The sequence below is a fragment of the Labeo rohita genome, chromosome 9, assembly GCF_022985175.1.
Source record: "Labeo rohita strain BAU-BD-2019 chromosome 9, IGBB_LRoh.1.0, whole genome shotgun sequence".
Taxonomy (NCBI): domain Eukaryota; kingdom Metazoa; phylum Chordata; class Actinopteri; order Cypriniformes; family Cyprinidae; genus Labeo; species Labeo rohita.
Genome location: NC_066877.1, coordinates 25,854,343 through 25,874,770, shown reverse-complemented (window position 1 = coordinate 25,874,770; position 20,428 = coordinate 25,854,343). Strand labels below are relative to the sequence as shown.

The window sequence follows — 20,428 nt, the reverse complement described above, 5'->3', positions numbered from 1 at the left end:
TCAGCTTCACTACTCCAGTCTTCAGTGTCACATGATTTTTCAGAAATCATTCTAATGTGCTGATTTGCCGTTCAAGAAACATTTAATTACATCAAAGAAACCAGAAAAAAATTCTACTCCGCTGTTTTCAACACAATAATAATAATAAATGTTTCTGAGCAGCAAATCAGAATATTAGAATGATTTCTGAAGGATCATGTGACTGAAGTAATGATGCTAAAAATTCAGCTTTGAAAGCACATATATTAATACAGAAAACTGTTATTTTAAATAGTAAAAATATTTCAAAATTGTATCGTTTTTGCTGTACTTTGGTTCAAATAAATGCAGGCTTGGTGAGCAGAAGACACTTCTTTAAAAAAACATTAAAAACTTTTGACTGGTTGTGTACATGTGGCTCTCAGCATACTCTCGCAGTTCTTTTTGGAATTTTAATTAATTAACTAATTAATTATTTAATTATCTATCTATTTACTTTTTCTCTATTTTTGACATGTTTCTTCATTATTAGCATGATCAATGTACAATGTGCTTTCCTGAAGGAAACAGAATACAATCAGTTAACAGCAAGTCTTTAAATTATAAAATAATACACAAGTTTTGCTTCAAACAAACTACAAAAACAACTCCAAAGATGAATTTATTTTTTATTTTTATTTATTTTGTATCACTGCATTTGTGTTTTTTTGCTATTAATAATAATAATAATAATAATAATAATAATAATAATAATAATAATAATGATACATTTATTATTTTAAAGACTCCATTTAATGAATGTTTTGTGCTGCTATTATTATTATTATTATTATTAATAATAACAATAACAATAACAATAATAATAATGTACTCATTTTTTTTAATAATAGCCAAAAACACACACACAAACTGGGGTCATGAAATTCCCATCTGTGTACTTGTTCCTGTTTCCCACAATTCAAGCATAGACTCACCGCATCATCCTTCTTCCCATCGCGTCTGATTGGCTCATTCAGGTCCTCTTGGCTACGGTAACTGAAGCTCTGGATGGCTTCTGTGACACCACGCAATGAGCTAAAGATCTCATCAGAATTCATGTTCTCTGTGTCATACTCCAGCATACTAAAAGAGAGAAATAGAGGGAAAAGAGGGAAAACATTGATGTTGGATGAACTACAAACAACTCACATAAACACGAAAGCCAAAGCATAAAAAATTGAGTGGACAACTCCAACATGCACCTATGGGTAAATAAATGGATGCTGCAAACATTAGAAGTCAGTTAATTCCTGTGCAAATCCTCTTCTACATGCATTACAAATCCTCCACATAGTATTGTCTCTTAGCTTTAAATTTTATTCAACCACTATCCATTGGGGGGGAGTTGTATTTGGAATGATGTCAAACCGTGGCTGCTAACGTGTGCATACAAGTGCCTGTTAGGCTGGGAGTGGGTGGGAATCTAAGCACCCATCCCGCCCCTCCTCATCGTGATACGCTAGCGGGTGAGTTACCTTGGTGAGAGCGCGCAGCGGAAGGCCCTGAGGGAGGGGCCGGCAGGAATAGAGGAGTGAGACGGAGGAGTAGGAGGAGGAGGAGAGGGAGAAGGGTGCTTTAAGAGCCCATCGACACTCCAACCCCATAACCGACTGTGCCCACAGAACGGCCAGAGAGGGAGAGAACAGGGCAGAAGAGGAGAGAGACAAAAAGAGTGGTCCAGTCCGAGTTTTGTGGTTAGCAGCATGGGTTAATAAATTTAAGAGGACCAGAAACCCCTAAATCGTCATCTACAGTGTTCTGCAGACCTTTTTAAAAGAGTTTTAGACCCTTCATGAGAGGATGAATCTCCAGGTGATAAATCTCCCACCCCAGAAATGCAGAAATTCACTTTAAGGGTTTCAGGTTATATTTTTCAGGGAAATTTTGAAGAAAACAACACAGCAAGTCCCATGTTTAGTACATGTTAGATTCATAAAACAAGGCGACAGCCTCTTTAAACTGCTGTAGAAGGTCTTGGTGCCCAGAGTGAGATCATGCATTAGTGTGGTCAGCATACGGGATGTGTTACCTGGGTGACAGACCCCCGTGGGAGCAATTCGTGGGTGAGGTGAGAGGACTGGTCCTGCTGGTGGGGTGCCGGGCTGGTGTGCGGCCCATTGTATTGCTTGGTGAACTCTGTTAAAGAGATAAAGATGAAACTGTAAGCTAAATCAATTCAGGTTAGGCTAAACAACAGATCAGCTTCAAAACAATATTACTGTCTTTACCTGATTTACACTACCAGTCAAGATTTTTAATGTAGTTAAATCCTTCAGAAATCATTCTAATATGCTGATTTGCTGTTTAAGAAACATTTATTACTATTATTATTATCAATATTAAAAATAGTGCATATTTTCAGGATTCTCTGATGAATAGAAAGATCCAAAGATCAGCATTTATCTGAAATAAAAAGGTTTTGTAACATACTTTATACCATTCAAAGCTTATTCAAAGTATAATTTTTTGGGGGGCATTTAATAATTGCTAAATAGAAGTATAAATTTATACAGATTAATAATTCTATTTAACAAGGATGCATTCAATTGATCAGAATTGATGCTAAATACATTTATAATGTTATAAAATTTCAGATAAATGCTGTTCTTCTGAACTTTCTATTCATCAAAGAAACTTGAAAAAATTCTACTCAGCTGTTTTCGACAATAATAATAGTTTTTTAAGAAGCAAATCAGAATATTAGAATAATTTCTGAAGGATCATGTGACCAGATTAATTATGCTAAAAATTCAGCTTTGAAATCACAGGAATAAATTACATTTTAAAATATATTCAAATAGAAAACAGTTATTTTAAATAATACAAATATTTTAGAATTTTACTGTTGGATCAAATAAATGCAGGCTTGGTGAGCAAAAGAGACTTCTTTAAAAACATTAAAAATCTTACTGTTCAAAAACTTTTGACTGGTAGTGTACCTGAATGAAGATTAAATATTTTTTTTCATTACCCACCCTTTTAATATACAGTCTCATGAGAGATGAAACAAGAGATCTTACCACACTGCTTGTGTTGCTTGAGTTTTTCAGATGGTTATGCAGGAGCTTGGTGGCTCCATCCTGGAATGTTTTAGGCAGAGCGCCCAGCAGCATGGTGAACTCAGGAGTGTTCAGCTCAAAGAGTGAGATCAGCACCACCTGGGCGGCCTGCACAACACACCACATGCATCATGAGATGCAGTACAACAACTTACACCACAATGAACCGGAACAAACTTATACATGCCGAGAAACGCCGGTGGTGATAACTCAGGACAGAAAGAGAGACTGTATAAGAAACTGTGACTGCAGTGCTACTATGAACAGGAGACCCTAGACCTGCTATGGCACCTACACACTAGAGTTTACACTGTGTCAGACATCCTTTGACATACAACATTTATGAGAGTGGGTCCAACTTAATTTCACAAACATGAGCATTCTCTAGTGTTTAGGTGCCTTCAACATCAGGGATGGGAATCATAAGAGACAATCCTGGTTTTTAACATTCTCCTTTCTCCATTAAAAATTCTTTAGTCAGGAATGCAGAAAACACCAATTCAGTAGTATTCTACAAATTTTATAAAATTGCAATATACAATTATTGACAAAAAGAAGACACAATATCACTTTTTATCGTAATGAAAACAGTGGTTTAACACAGGCGAGATTCCCAACCCTGGTTAATTTGACTTATATATTATACTCAGTTTAAAAAGAGATCTCAAATGTCATCTTAATTCAGTTTTGTTTGATGTTAAACACATGCAAGAAAATTAATTCACTCACTGTTATTCTGTGAAAAGAATCCAAAATATTTTAAGCAGTGGAGCATTACAGCAATTAAGATATGAAAGGAAACTTTAAAACACACTCAATTACTAATGTAGTATTCAAAAACAAAAAAGATTGCTGCTCTCTTTAGACTTCTGGAGAATTGTATGTTAGAAGATTGTATTCAGCAGTCACTTCGCAAGGCAACACGACAGATTAGAGTGAGGAGAGGGCACACGGTTAGGTGCAGCGGTTACGTGCTGGTTGTTGGTTAGGCCGTTGGATCGGCACTACCTGCTTGCACCTCTCCTCCAGCTGACCCTCTCCAGGAAGTAGAGCTGTAGTGCTGGGCCTGCCTGACAACTCCTCACATGCCCAGTTATGAAGGGTCTGGGCCATCGTGTCAGGGCAAGAAGGTAACAGACAATAAAAGAGAAAACTGATGACCAATGGTTGCCTTTAGACAGCAACTGATATTGGGAAGAAATGTCCTGCATCTGTTCATAGAGATTAACTGATGTTCAACCTACATTTTAAAACTAACAAACCAGTAATTGAGATTAAAAAAAAGCTACACTACATATACAATAAAAAAGCCTTTCTGAGGATTTTCTGTCATCATTTACTCACCCTCATGTCCAAACTATTATTTAACCATATATGCATTATTTTCTTTCTTCAATCAAACACAAAAGGATCATTTTTCAAATCAAATATGGCACCGATTTGGAATGGAGTGAATAATGGTAAATGATGACACAATTCACAAAATGCATTTGTCAGAATTAACCTAGGAAAAAAAGTTCTGTCATCTTATATTCTGAGCACCATTACAACACTGATTTGTGCACTGTCTGTAAGTACATCTCTATGGAAACTCACTTTTCTAACGTCAGAGCTCTTGGGTTCTGTGGTCCAGGTGATTATGCGAGACACGGCTAATCTTGTCTCACTCGAGTTCACAAAGTCTGCAGGGTCCATCTGTCGTGCCAGGGACTCAATGTATTTCAGGATGGCCACCTTCACCTGCATTTTAACACCAAGAATAATCAGAATTTGCTGAATTTCCATTTGGGGTTTCATAAGCAGTCATGGTAGGCGTCATCTGACCTTCAGATTGGGGGTTTGAGTCTGATCAACAATGAATCTCATTAGGATGTTAAACTGTTGGTCGAAGGGGAAAGACTCCCTAAGAGAGGGTAAAGAAAAGACAAAACAAGACATCATCCTGGTGGCACAGCTTCAAAAAGAACAAAACTAGGACTATCACTCAAGACCAACCTTGTGATGTCCAGAGCCTTCTGGACCTTAGCTTGGACTGAGCCCAAGAGGTCAGCTCCCATTTTCTTCAGTAGCTGAGTGAGCAGTACAAACAACCAGTCTTGGAGATCCTCTCTGTGCACAGTGATGAAGTCCACTAGTGTCTCCAAGAACATGCTAAACACCTGGAAGCAGGACATCAAACGTCATGCAAATGCTGTGCTGCAGATCTTTTCATATATGTCTTACAAATGTATTAGAAAAATATTTTTCTACATTCTCTGGTAAAAATGTGCAAAGATTGCTGCCACAATGCCAGGGTGTTGCAATGTGCTTGCTAGGGTGTTCGACAAGGATTAGTTGTTGAAAGGGAGATAAAATAAGAAATACCGATTTGTAGTTATTTTAGAGCGTGATTTGTCTTATTAAAGCTACAAGGGATAGTTCACCCAAAAATGAATATTGTGTCATTAATTACTCACCCTCATGTCATACCAAATGTAAGACTTTTGTTCATCTTTGAAACACAAATTAAGATATTTTTGATGAAATCTGAGAGTTTTCTGACGCTGCATAGACAACAATGCAACTGACATGTTCAAGGCCCAGAAAGGTAGTAAGGACATCATTAAAATAATCCATGTGACATCAGTGGAAGAGAAGAAGAAAACTAAAGAAACTGTAGTATAAATAAAGTAGTTATTTTTGTTTTCTGTGTGCACAAAAAGCATTCTTGTAGCTTCATAACATTACGGTTGAACCACTGATGTCCCATGTACCATTTTATCAATGTCCTTCCTAACTTTCTGGGCCTTGAACATATCTATGCAGGGTCAGAAAGCTCTCACATTTCACCAAAAATATGTTAATTTGATGAACGAAGATCTTACGAGTTTTACGACATAAGGGTGAGTAATTAATGACAGAACTTTTATTTTTGGGTGAACTATCCCTTTAATGGGATCCCTATCCCCTGACTGAGAACCTCTGGTCTAGTTCTAGGAGTTCTTTGCTAGTTTATTGTCTGTAAGCCCGTTTATAAATCTGATCACTTACAATGATATAATAAAGTAATAGCACATCTCTCACAGGCAGTATGGTTTGATATATCAATCATGGAGGTACGGTATAAGTTTTGTGATTCTGTTTAATTTTAGGCTTAGGGGTATAAAACAAACAGTAACCCTAAGTATGAGAAATTATTATAATGTTGCTGTTTTTAATGTGACGTAAATAAACACAATCCGTTTATATAATAAAAAGGTTTAGGTATTTGCAATATCCACTTACTCTCTATTGTTAAAATCCACACCAAGGCAGACCATGCAAACAACAGGAAAAACACATTCCGTTAGTGCAATCTCATTCCATTTTCGAGTTTCACAAAAACACACTGTTTGCCCAACAAACGTTAAATTTACCAGAATCCATAGTGATGAAAGCTACATATTTAGTCTATTATAACATGATTAATTTAGGATAATTCACATAATGCAACACATTTTAAAGTAATCCTTCAATCCTTTATTTGGAATGCTACCATTAATCCAGCCATCGTAAGTAGATTAATTGTGATCAAAGCAGCCATGTGGAAAGGATGTGTCCTCAACACAGGTTACCTTGCTGTGAGGATCTGCAAACATCCTGGTGAAGATCTCACACAACCTCTTGAGCTCCACACGGCTAAAACACACACAAATATGATTAAAAGCCTAAAAAAAGCATAAAAAGCCATTGCAACCCAACTGGGACTTTGCATATGAATTATTAGAGAACGGCCTATAAAAACACAATAAATGTGCAACAAAGTGACTGACTGTTTTCTACTTCTGTCCTGAAGAAAAATGAAATGACACCAAACAACCAAAAGATTTTTCTCCCTCTAAAGGCCCCCACCTGAGAATGCGCTGGCTTTTCAGCAGGTTCTGCAAACCCAGCAGGCCCTCCTTCCTCTCTGACCAGTTGGAACTGGCGCAGTGGTTTAGCACCTCAGCAACGTCCTCTGTCTGACGCAGGTAGTGAGGAATGCCTCCGTTACGGGAGCTATAGGAACGCTCTGAGCAGGCACTGGATGCGTCGCTGTTGGCATCGTCATCAGATTCGTACCTCCTTCTCAAAGGCTTGCGCTGAGGAGAGCATGGAGCACATTAGTAGGTTCAACAGGAAATTGCTATCAAAAGACCAACAAAGGGAGTTCATTCAACAATTTACCGTGCATTACTCAAACATATAGTAAGTATGCTGTTGATATGGAAAAGCCATGCAGCATTAAAAAATAACAAGGGTTTAGGTTTATTTAATACTAACTTCGGGACTCTGGCCAAGTACACACTGCAAAGTTTAAAGAGCGACAACCACATATAAATGTGGGAGTGAATTCTCTAAAATAATACAGAATAATACAGGGATCACTCCTAACTTGTGATGCTTGATAAAGTGATCTTAACAATAGTTTGGCATATTGAAGCCAACATGGATGCAACAGTTCAATGTTACCTACAATACTGTTTAAAAGTTTAGAGATTAAAATTAACACATTAAATCAATCAAAACATAATTTATAATGTTATGAAAAACTGCTGTTCTTTTGAACTCTATTCATCAAAGAATTCTTTTAGTTAAAATAAAAGGTACATACTAAAAACTACTACTGATTATGTTAGAGAGATAAGAGAATTATAATTTGTTAATACACTACCAGTCAGAAGTTTTTGAACAGTAAGATTTTTAATGTTGTTTAAAGAAGTCTCTTCTGCTCACCAAGCCTGCATTAATTTAATCCAAAGTACAGCAAAATCAGTACAATTTTGAAATATTTTTACTATTTAAAATAACTGTTTTCTATTTGAATATATTTTAAAATGTAATTTATTCCTGCGATCAAAGCTAAATTTTCAGCATCACTACTCCAGTCTGCAGTGTCACATGATCTGTCAGAAATCATTCTAATATGCAGATTTGCTGTTAACATAGTAATAAATGTTTTTTTGAGCAGCAAATCAAAATATCAGAATGATTTCTTAAGGATCGAATGACTGGAGAAATGATGCTAAAAAAATCAGCTTTAAAATCACAGGAATAAATTACATTTTAAAATATATTAAAGTAGAAAACGGTTATTTTAAACAGTAAAAATATTTCGAAATGTTACTGTTTTTGCTGTACTTTGGATCAAATAAATACAGGTTTGGTGAGCAGAAGAGGCTTCTTTATGTCAAAATATTAACAACTAGTTCGAGTTTTTTTTCCACTAGTGCATGTTGTTGTAAAACTCAAAGTTATCATTCCCATAACTAAATGAACTCTGTAAATGGAATTAAGAAACTTTAGCTCCAGTGTGTATGTGGCCTTGGAGCTCTTCAGCTGTCTCAGCACTGGAGTGTGAAGGAACAATTCAGATATTTACTTCGCCAGTCATGAATAATTCAAACTGGTCACAGACAATTTCCAGCAGTTGGCAGCAATGCATTAACAAACACTCGAGTCCCTGTCATTAGTACAGTGTGTGCAGATAACATAAGCGAGGAGTGCGGCACGCTGGGTAATTAAATCTACTTATGTAGCAAAGGGAATGTGTCAAGCTGATGCATAACATCTGCCCTGTTTACAACTTAATCCTGCTATGTTGTCACATGGGAATTGATGATGAGATACATTTTCCAAAGCAATAACACTGGGTGATATACAGATTATAAAATGAAGAGATTAATGCCAAACTGATAGCAAAATGAATGAAATGCATCTTGTGCAGGAAATGATGGGACTGTGCAGAGAAGATGGTCACTGACCAAATTAATAAAAAGCGCAAATGTCTGTGGTGCACAAAAAGCTCTTGATATTTGCTTGTCACTTCACGATGGAATAAGTCATTCTGATTAGTGAATAAAAATGGAAATACAAGCAGTATATAAACAGAAGCACTACCTTATTCCTGGAGTCTCCTAACAGCTGAAGACAACCAAGAAAGGAAGAGCAAACAGACGCAAAGATTTCAAAGGGAGCAAAGTTGTTGTAGAAAAGACACAATCTAAAAACTGCACCCTCATAATATAGCCAGGCTATGGGAGCCCATTTCCAGCACTGAATAAAAAAATTAATAAAAGGCAATTGCGACTTTTAATCTCACAATTTTTTTTTTCTCCAAATTGCGGGAAATAAAATCTAAATTGTGAGATATAAATTTGCAATTGTGAGTTATAATCCCCAATTCTGAGGGGGAAAAAAACGACAGATATTTTCTCTGAATTGCAGGTTTGCATCTCACAATTCTGACCTAATACCTCACAACTGCATGTTATGAAGTCAGAATTTTCTTGCAACTTTGAGTTTATATCTCACAATTCTGAGAAAAAATATCAGAACTGTGAGATAAAAAGTCACAGTTACCTTTTTTTTTATTCAGTGGCTGAAACAGGCTTCCATACTAGGTAGTTGACACATAAGGACAAAAAAGTTTTTTTTTTTTTTTTTTTTACCCCCAAATAAAGATCAAAATATATATGGACATATGAGGGAATAATTATGAGACACTATGAAAGGGCACCATTTTAACTTACCTTTTTCATTTAAAAAGGAAATTAAAAAACATGGCATATTTTAACACAGTTTTTTTCCTAAATAAACAAGGAAAACACAAGAAAAAATTATATTTAATTATTTTGATTTACATGTACCATTATAATAATACAGTAAACTGAAATATTTAGTCTAAAACATTAATTTTACATAGAATGTTTTAATAAATATTAATTTCATATTTAACCTAAAATATTTATGTTTACTTTATTAATGCATTTATTGATGTAATATATTTTTTCATTATGCATGTTAATATTAATTATTTTATCACATTTAAAGTTGTCAAAATGAAGTTCTTAGAAATGCATATTACTAATCAAAAAGTTTTGATATACTTATGGTAGGAAATTTACAAAATATCTTGATGGAACGTGATCTTTACTTAATATCCTAATGATTTTTTAAAAAGAAAAATCTATAATTTTAATTGCTACTTAAGACTGGTTTCAGGGTCACATATTAATTTTACAATTATATATAAACAAAGTATATCAACTGCCCAACTGGTGAACCATGAAAATCCTTTCTACATAAGTTTATACCCAGTACATTATTTTTCTGTGGGTGTTTTTAGCACCACAGATGACAAATAGTTTGTCATACAGAAGACTTCGTTATCCTAGATCAAATAAAGAGAGTGTGGAATATTTCAGTTCATCATATCGACGTCTGTGAGATGAGACCAGAATTCTTACCAAAGCATCAGCCACAGCTGCCTCCACTTCTGTGCCAGTGTTCAGCACCCTCATAGCATTGACAGATGCAGAAATGCGAGCCTGATGAATCAAGCCAAAGCGATCTGTAGGATTCGAACACAGGACAAAACAATGAGTACGGAAAATGATTTACTAAATACTTACCTTCTACGATATCATTTCAAAGTCACATCATATTAGGCTAATTTGAGGTTGACAGTGAGAGAATTAAGCTAGTCTGATACAACCCAACAGAACATGAGACAGTTCAGAAAAAAACAGAAAAAGACATATGGTTGCTTGAAAACTTGAAGGTGAAAGCGTATCATTTCAGAATTTCAAACACCCATCCACCATTAGTTTGCCAATCAGATGTCCAAAACTGATGCTATTATCTGAACCAATGCTAACATGTTTGCCCCATTCAGCTAAAACAAAGAGACTGAAATTCTGTTTAGTGGCACTAGTGGCCTAGAAATTACACATTTCACCTTTAAAGCTACAATGACCAAAAGAAAGATGTTGAAAATAAATAAACCATACTGCTTTAACAAAGTAGCTTCTTGGAAAAATCAAGTTCCAAATGTCTGTGAATTATGGGCTCCACAAAACAATGATTAAGATCAAGCATTCCAAAAAAAATGAACTGAACTTCTTTGTTGCTCACAGCACAAAAAGCCAAATAAAGTATTCTTATGAAATTCATTATCAGCAACAGCACCAACGAAAAAGGTTTTAAATAACTGGATACGGTAAGAATACAAAACCTTTTATATGAAGCAGACAACTGAAGTGAATTTTTCCAAACACATCACCAACCGACTTAAACTCAAATGCAAATAAAACAACCTCAACTAAGATGGATGCTGATGTTTATGGTAAAAGCGAAGAGCAAACACACTAAAAATATAATTTTACAAATGAATCGATAACTCGCATCTACATCTAAGGATGACATGAAGCGTGACGTTTTGTAGCCTGATCTAGCAACCAGGCAGTCGGGTTCTACTTTCAAAAAAAAAGGTAAAATATGAAGGCATGCTGGTGATTGGCCCTGTCTGGGGGGGCCAGGTAAGGGGTCATGCAGGTCACCTGACTGGCCCACGGGTTCAGCTGTGGACAGCGCGCTGGTAGAGCGAGAGTGACGTCGGGAGGCTGCAAGGGGACAGGAAGAGGGGTGACACCCCAGGGAAGATTAGTGCTACACTAAAACACTGAGCCCCATCCGTGGCAGTAACACGAAACATCCAACATGCCACACTTAACTATCCACAACACAACAGTTTCACATGAGTACAAAACAGACCACAGACTTATCCGTTTCCCTGCTAAAACACAAATGACATTCACATACGGTAGCAGCAGATTAGCAATGAATACAATTGCAATCAGTGTTATTTTAGCATAATCAGTATTATTAATATTAGAGTGGGCTTTTATTTGATATTTTTTAATTTTAGTTACATTTTAGTGTTATTTTATATCTCCATTTAGCTTTAATATATTTTTATTTCCTTTTAATTTTTAGTAATTTCAGTAATTCAGCTTATTAGCTTATTTTACTTCAGTTAGTTGCGACAACAACATTTATAATTTTGTTTTTCATCTAATATTTAATTTTACTGATTTTATTTTACATTTCACATTTATTTTAATAAACACTAAATACTTTTAATTTAAGTTTACAATAATCAACACTGATTGCAATATTTTGCTATTATTGTTCCTTCCAGCAAATTATTTTAAAGATCAGACCAACTGTTTTTATTCACAATTTAATACTAAAAGCCATATAAATCCATTTTTATAGTCAAAACCAATAATACTTCCACTAGATGTATTTGCATCCCCAAAGACACAGCGGCACAGATTATTAAAGCACATTGAGAACATATTAGTGCATGCATAGCGGCAAGCAAACAGTTCATATCCCATAGTAGGAATAATGGCCATAAATGAGGGCCAAATAGAACCAGAAAGTGAAGTTTTGTGACAGTGAATTGGTTGTTTTTGTTGTTTGGACTCCATCAGCCACTTTCGTGCTCTACTCACCAAGAGGAGTGAAGCCCCGAGCGGGGCTGGTGTCGCGGCTGCTCTCGCGACTGGTGTCACGGCTGCACCCCTGACTCATGCTGGGGCGGGGGATGCGACTGGTCCGGGCTAGCGTGCGATAGGAAGAAGTGGCAGGAAGAAGAGCTTTACCACACAGCCTGGCTGTTAGAACACAGGTTAGGGCATTAGTGAGGCCATGGAGTCAGAGAAAGAGAGGGGAGGGTTGGGGTTGGGTTGGCCATTCCTGGGGTCCTTCTGCTTTAGAAAGGTTAAACATTTAAAGCACGAGGCTTAAGCTGAACATTTTGAATAAGACTGACAACATTTAGGGAGTTTTTGAACATGCAGTGTTAAAGGTGCACCAAGTAATTTTGCGTATCGCTAGTTTTTGTTTTCTCAAACAAAACAGCCTTACACTTTATACTGACACCTATGCAAGAAATCAAAATTCAAAATGGTTACGTGATACTGAAAATTTGGCTTTGCTAATACAGGAATAAATTATATTTTAAAATACATTCAAATAGAAAACAGTTATTTTAAATTGTAATAATATTTAACATCTCTGATCAATTAAATGCAGTCTTGGTGAGCCTTTCAAAAACGTGACAAAAGTCTTACCAAACCTAAACTTTTGGTAAGACTTACTGAATGGTAATGTGTTATCAGTAAAAAATAAGATGTCATTCTGTTTTGACAATAAATCAGTTTTCTTGCTGCAATAATTCACATTTGGAGTTTGTATATAAATTGTGGCAGTCCATAATGCATCATGTCATGTACAAGACGAATAATTACCAATGCATGAATCAAGCACTCATGAATCAAACACTGACAATTTCTGACACAGGTGCCATCCATCACTTTTGAAAAATTATATTTCTGCATGTAGTTTCTAAAAGGTGATAGGTTGCTGCATGGTATTCCTGTTCTTTTGCATAAAGTTCAAATTTTATGTTGTCATGTGACTAAATTATTGCTGTGAAACAATTAATTGCGATTAATCGCATCCAAAATAAAGGTTTTTGTGTAGAAAATATGTGTGTACTGTGTATATTTATTATGTATATGTGAATATACGTGCACACACACACACACACACACATGTATATATGTGTCTGTGTTAATATATACATAATAAATATACACAGTACACATACATATATTATGTACACAAAAACATTTAATTTGGATGTGATTAATCGCAAGTAGTGTTGTCAAAAGACCCGGTACTTCGGTACCAAGTCGGTACTAAAAAAAATTAAATGTTACGGTACCAGGTTTTCTTAAGTACTGGTGGTACCGAGCACCCGGTCAACCCGGTTCTTGCAGCGCTATCCGAAAAGTGCGCACTGCGCAGTTGCGTCTTCTTCATAAAAGCACAAGACACGGCGACCGGTGGTGCTGCTGATGCGGCTGCTCGGAATCCGCTTGTTGTAAAGAAAGGAGGAAGGAGCCACGTGTGGAAATATTTTGCATTTGCGACTGATGACAAGGGCAACATCATAGATCATCAGAAACCCATTTGCAAACGGTGTCATCGAAGTTCTCTCTCAAAAGGAGGAAATACATCGAACTTAATAAAACACCTCAAAGACCAACACCCAGATTTAATGAAAGTTCAAGCAGGTAAGTTTTAATTTAACTTTATATTTAGAGCTTTCGTTATAAAAATTATACCTTAAATAAACATCGCCATTTGCTTAGTTAATCGTTATCATAAGCGCGGCTAATGCTAACGCGAGTATTAGAATAAACTTCTTTATTAAGTGTTTAATGCTTCTATAGCGTTTATTAAAAAACAAACAAACAAACAAAAAAAAAAAAACAGGACATGATAGTGTACTATTTTTACACACCTGAGGCTTTTAAATGACCTGTGTAGCTAAAATATGTGTGTTAGAGAACAAATGTTAAAATCGGTCAATCAGAAAAGCAGTTCTAGGCTATAAAATATAGTTTGCGCAGTTTGATTAAATAAAAGTACAGTCAAATGCAGTCCTGTATAGTTTGGTAAAAGATACCGTTCATTAACATGACTTAATATATTATCTAACCTCAAGTTACAGTGAGTGAACATTAATTAATGTGTGTGAATGTTATTTTATACAAACATTTGATCGTTCATGTTTGTTCATTGTGCGTTAAATAATGTCAGCAGATACAACTTATTAATACATTTTGAAATTAAGAAGAAACTGCTATGTAACACTTGTTTATTAAGTCATGTTAAATGGAATCTTTTTGTAAAGTGTTTTTAATACTACAGTTTCCGTCTGTGTAACATTGATATCATACACTCAATATAAGTAATCTTATCTAAATTTATTTTAAAAAGCTGAGGTTTGTTATTTACTGAAAAGTTATATATAAAGTTCTGTTTAGCTGGTGTCAATCTAATGTTGCATTTAGTCAGACTCAGCCCATTGTTTTACTTAAGTATATTATATTTTCCTTTTACAGCTGCAGGCTGAAGAAGACCACAAACCACAAATTCACATGTATGGATCAAGTGCTAGTTTATACAGTGAAAAATGGGGATTCCAGCAAATGCTTCATCACCTCAGCCCAAAATACCAGCTTCCAAGTCAAAACTTTGTTTTATTTTTGTTTGTTATAAATAAAAATAGTGTGTTGTTCAGTTCATGTTTTTGTGTTTTGATTTGGTACCGAAATTGGTACAGAGAACCGTGGATTTTCACTGGTATTGGTACCGAATACTGAAATTTTGGTACCGTGACAACACTAATCGCAAGACTAAATATATTGATAACCGCAGCTCATGTTGCCTCAAATCACTAAAAGCAAATTACTTCTGGTCATTTTGTCACTGCTAATGTTGCCAGTGTGAATGAATGCCACTTTAAGAAGCTTTTATTAGGTCACAGAAAAAAATGGAATCTTTATCTCAACAACATGTATAAATAAAATCTTTAAAAAAATGAAGCACTGCTAACTTTTAGGTGTAAAATAATTGCTTGGTGCCCCTTTAAATATAAACAAACACACAAAAGACTGCATTAAGCTTTAAAACATTAATATAAACTTGTGAGGCTTTACAAAAATTAAATATCCTCAGTTTGGTATATACAAAGGGTTTTGTGCTTCTTGTGTAACTTTCTGTCAAATGAATAACTGTTAAATAATTGGTTGGACATTTATTGGTCAGATCTTTAAAAAGGCAGGACATACACAAACATTTCTTAGAAAAGGCTGACAATGACCTCAAGACAAAGCTAGAAAAGCTGATGAAGAACAAAAGCCGTTAGTCAGTCCTGTCATCATTCAACAACAGGTAAATCAATCACATACAAGACAGCAATGAGTAGCCACTGAGTCAGTTTTGGCATAAACACTTGCATCAGCCATTTAAATGAATGCTGAGTTTCTCTCACAGAGCGAACAGATATTCCGTCTATCTGCATTAGTCGAATCTAATAGGATTTGCAGTGAATGGTTCAAAATAATTCCTGCCATCCATGCTTACCTCAAGGTCCTACCTCTTCCAACAAAATGCAGCAAACAATTTTCACGTTGTAATGGATATTTTTAAGGGATTCCTCAAGGAACTGGTTTAGGACCACTTGAGTTTTGTATTCAAGTTGTTTTATGTATGCTGATAATGTGAGATGTAAAAATATGTTGCCCTTACCTATGCCCAATCTGCTGGGGCTGGTTTCACGGCTGCACCCCTGGCTTCTTGGGATCCTCGAGTACTTGTCTGAGGGTGTTGTTGGAGCAGTGGCTCTAGGAATTCTGCCATATGCGTGTCCCAAGAGCTTCCCTGGAGAGCTGGATCGGCTGCCGGCTGCAAAGGGAAATAATATAAGGAGTGGTATAAGTAACGTGGTGACAGATCTACTAATTTCCATCGAGTCCCCTCTGCTTAGTATCAAATTTACGTCATTAAAAAATAAATAAAAAAGGCACCCTTTTTATAAAACACCTATTATTTTGATTACATCATTTGATGAATTTATGTTACCAATTATGTTACATTCAAAGGTCTCGGTTAAGTACAATTTGTTCTTGAACAAATATTTAATACTTACTTAGCAAGGATGGATTTATTTGATCAAAAGAAAGACTAAAGACATATATAATGTTTTAAATTGTTTTGATTTTAAATACTGTAAATGCTATTGTTCTAAACTTTCTGATCAACGAAGAAAAGAAAAAAGAAAAAAGTATCACACGACCATGAAAACGAGAGTAACAGCTGCTGATAATTCAGTTTTGCCATCACAGGAATAAATAACATATTATTATAAATTATTAAATTAAACAGTATTTGCCCAATGGCTTAAAAAAATAAAACTAAGCATTTATTTCAATGCAATCTATAAGATTCCTTTTTTTCCACATGGCCTGAATGACAAGAAAAATCTCTAGTTTAGGTGAACGAAATCACCACAAAGAAAAATGAAATATATATGAAGATGAGAGTTCAGCTCTGATGAAATACATACAAACACAGAGAGAGACAAACAGAGTGAGCTTGGATCCAAGGTCTATTCGAGCTGCAGGGAAAACAGTAATCTCTACAGGCATGATGTCGTGACATAATACAAGCTACAGACACATTTGCAAACACATACAGACAGACATCAAAGCAAAAACAAATACCCGACTCTCATAATGTTTGACCTCTATTTGAACAGAAATACAAAGATTAAGCTAAAGCAGGACATGCAACATAATGGTGGACGTGTAATTCATGCAGGGTTCATATTGAGGGTATTAACGCAGCTTTATTCTGATGAACGGGGGGCTTACCACTAGTGGGGTTAGCTGATCTGGATCCTTGTGTATGGAAGCGAGGCAACGGACAGGTGAAAAGTAGCCAGTTACAAAAGACGCTTGATGTGACGCATGGTTACCCAGCATGCATCAGGCAAAATGTCGTTTATTCGTGCTCTAGACAATAAAAACTACACATTTAATGCCAAAGACTGGCTTTAGATATTATTGTGGAATAAACTCCATGTTCAGCAGGATGCCAAACTGGGTTGTGAAAACAATAAATACAAAGCCGACAAAGACAAAAAGGAAGATGATAGTGGTGGCAGACCAATAGTCATCTATATCTATCTGACCTCCTAACATTATTTTTTGATCACTGATGATTTAAAGGAAAAATATTTAAATATATTTATTTTTTATTTATATAAATTAATTTAATTATTAAAGTAATACAAATAAGAGCTTAATTCTCATTATCATAATGTCACAATAATAAAAAAATTATATGGCTTGAAATTATTTTATTATGTCAAAAAAATAAATAGTTGCGAAGTGATATGAGAGACATGGAACTTGCTGTATATAGCAACTTAAATATACAGTTTGTTGGCCATTATATAAAAAAATAACTGCCAGGTGAATGTTGTGATAGCAGAATGACTGATCAGAATAAAGTGTTTGAGTAGTTTTTTTTTAACAAACATTAACATTGCAACATATACACAATATAAAGCTATTAGTAGTAAAGCCATGGTAGATTATAAACAATACTATGCTATGGTTAAAAAAAAAAATCCATCCACAGACACTTACGTTGGGACTGAGAGACCACTTTAGCTCTGCTTCGACCACGGCTGTCTGTGACAGTGCTGTTGGCGCTGACCGTACTCCCTGAGCTCTGCCTTCTCGTCCGCACACGACCTGTAAGCAAAAGAAAACAGAGCGTGAGTTGAGGTGACAAAATGCCTGAGGGGAAGGGAAAGATTTAGAGTGACTGACACAGAAAGAGACAGAATGAAAGGTTTTAACAACAAGGGATACTGAAGACACAAAGAGATTTCCCTGATGAAAACTATCAAAATATACAGACTGAAAAGGAATTACATGACATGCTCTACTGAGAAGACTGGTGTTCAAATAAATGGAACACAATATTATTAGTTTTACAGCAAGCACATGTATTTAATCATACACTATCGTTCAAAAGTTTGGGGTCAATAAAATTATATTTTTCTGGAAAGAAATTAATACTTTTGTTCATGAAGTATGTATTAAATTGAAGAATCAAATTAAAGAAGTCTCTTCCGCTCACTAAGCCTGCATTCATTTGATCCAAAACAAAGCAAAAGCAGTAATATTGTGAAGTATTTTTACTATTTAAAATAACTGCTCTCTATTTGAATATATATTAAAACGTCATTTACTCCTGTGATTAAATCTTAATTTTCAGCATCATTACTCAGTCTTCAGTGTCACATGATCCGTCAGAAATCATTCTAATATGCAGATTTACTGTTCAAGAAACATTCTGTTATTATTATCAATAGTTCAGTACATTTCAGAATTTTTGATCAATAGAAAGATCCTGAGAATTACCTGAAATAAAAAGCTTTTGTAACATTATACACTATGCCACTCAAATGCTTGAAATCAGTGTCATTTTTTTTTCTATAAAATTATAGAAATGTACACTTTTATTTAGCAAGGATGGTTTAAATTGATCAAAAGTGATGACAAAAAAATTGTAATGTTTCTAAACTTTCTATTCATCAAAGAAACCTGAAAAAATTCTACACATTCTACTTCAACATAATAATAATAATAATAATAATAATAATAATAATAATAACAACTGTTTTTGAGCATCAAATCAGAATATTAGAATGATTTCTGAAGCATCATGTGACTGGAGTAATGATGCTACAAATTCAGCTTTGAAATCACAGGAATAAATTACATTTTAAAATATATTCAAACAGAAAACAGTTATTTTAAATAGTAAAACATTTCAAAATTCAAAATGCTGTACTTAGAATTAAATAAATGCAGGATTGGTGAGCAGAAGAGACTTAAAAAAACATTTTAAAAATCTTACTGTTCAAAAACCAACCTCAAACTTTTGAACGGTAGTCTATCTACTGAGTTCTTATAAACCAAGAAAGTAAGTTGACTTTTTGAGACACATTTACTGTATGAAACTGTGCAAAACACATTTTATATGCTCTATGCTAAATGTAAACTAAACCCAAAACCACACCTGTATATGTGGTTTCCACACTTCTGAACAATTATTTTCAATAACCATTTAAGGTATACAAATACAAATGACACAACAGGTAATACGAAGGTACAAGGGACTATTTTCATCTCAATGAACTACTGTTGTTATTTATTGTCAAGAGGAGGAGGAGATATCTCATGCAAACAGGTCATGCAGACCACTAGCATATTCAGATCGCCAGGTGTACAGTTGATTATCGACAATGGGACAAAAAAAGAACACTGCTCGAATCCCTCTGAGAGCACAGAGGGTTGACATTCACACTCACACACACATATACACATACATCTTACCATCTATTTTACCAGGTGCACCGTCTTTGGGGCAAAAGCACAAAAACAAAAGCAGGGGAGTGCAGGGTGGAGGAGAGGAGAGGCATAAGAGGCAGAGGTTAGAGTCAGTTAAGCCCATGGAAGCGTGGAAGACAGGGATCTGCTCAGAAACGGGCCTTGCATGGAAGCACACGGGAGCTAGTGAGTGTGACTGCGGGTAAGGAAATAAAATCTCTTTGATCATTTATAAGGAATCATGGGATTAGAAAACAGTACAGAGAAAAGATTATACAGACTAAAGTGACAAGCGAGTTAGTGGTCAAACGGTAAGTGGTGAGTTCTGGGACAAATTCTGAACATTTCTCACAAGGACTGATGCATTATTAAGCTCCAAGCTTCTCTTCAGCCCTCTGCTGAAAAACTAACACTGACAAAACCAAAAGATAATTGAAGTAATAAGCCACAAACAAATGTTTGTTACAGTGGTTTTACACTGTAGTGCAAAAGGTGTGGCTTTCATAAAATGGCAGAAAGAGTGCACCAGAAGTATTCTCGTAGCATCATAAAATTAAGGTTGAACCACTGATGTCACATGAAAAACTTTAACAATGTCCTTGCTACCTTTCTGTGCCTTGAATGTGGTAGTTGCGTTGCTGTCTATCGAGGGTCAGAAAGCTCTTGGATTTCATCAAAAATAACTTAAATTGCGTTCCAAAGACGAACAAAGGTTTAACGACATGAGTGTGAGTAATTAAT

At 35.3% G+C, this 20,428-nt stretch overlaps 1 protein-coding gene across 1 annotated transcript in view; it reads right to left on the bottom strand.

Moving 5' to 3' along the window:
- Positions 1–20,428, bottom strand: part of clasp1a (cytoplasmic linker associated protein 1a) — an 85,462-nt gene that overhangs the window by 9,949 nt on the left and 55,085 nt on the right. The window contains 16 exon segments of the mRNA XM_051118691.1: positions 954–1,101; positions 1,494–1,628; positions 2,048–2,154; positions 3,039–3,185; positions 4,674–4,817; positions 4,902–4,980; positions 5,073–5,236; positions 6,342–6,344; positions 6,671–6,734; positions 6,948–7,177; positions 10,325–10,428; positions 11,417–11,479; positions 12,377–12,484; positions 16,029–16,184; positions 17,153–17,179; positions 17,933–18,040. Of these exon segments, the coding sequence (XP_050974648.1) occupies positions 954–1,101; positions 1,494–1,628; positions 2,048–2,154; positions 3,039–3,185; positions 4,674–4,817; positions 4,902–4,980; positions 5,073–5,236; positions 6,342–6,344; positions 6,671–6,734; positions 6,948–7,177; positions 10,325–10,428; positions 11,417–11,479; positions 12,377–12,484; positions 16,029–16,184; positions 17,153–17,179; positions 17,933–18,040 (1,787 nt within the window).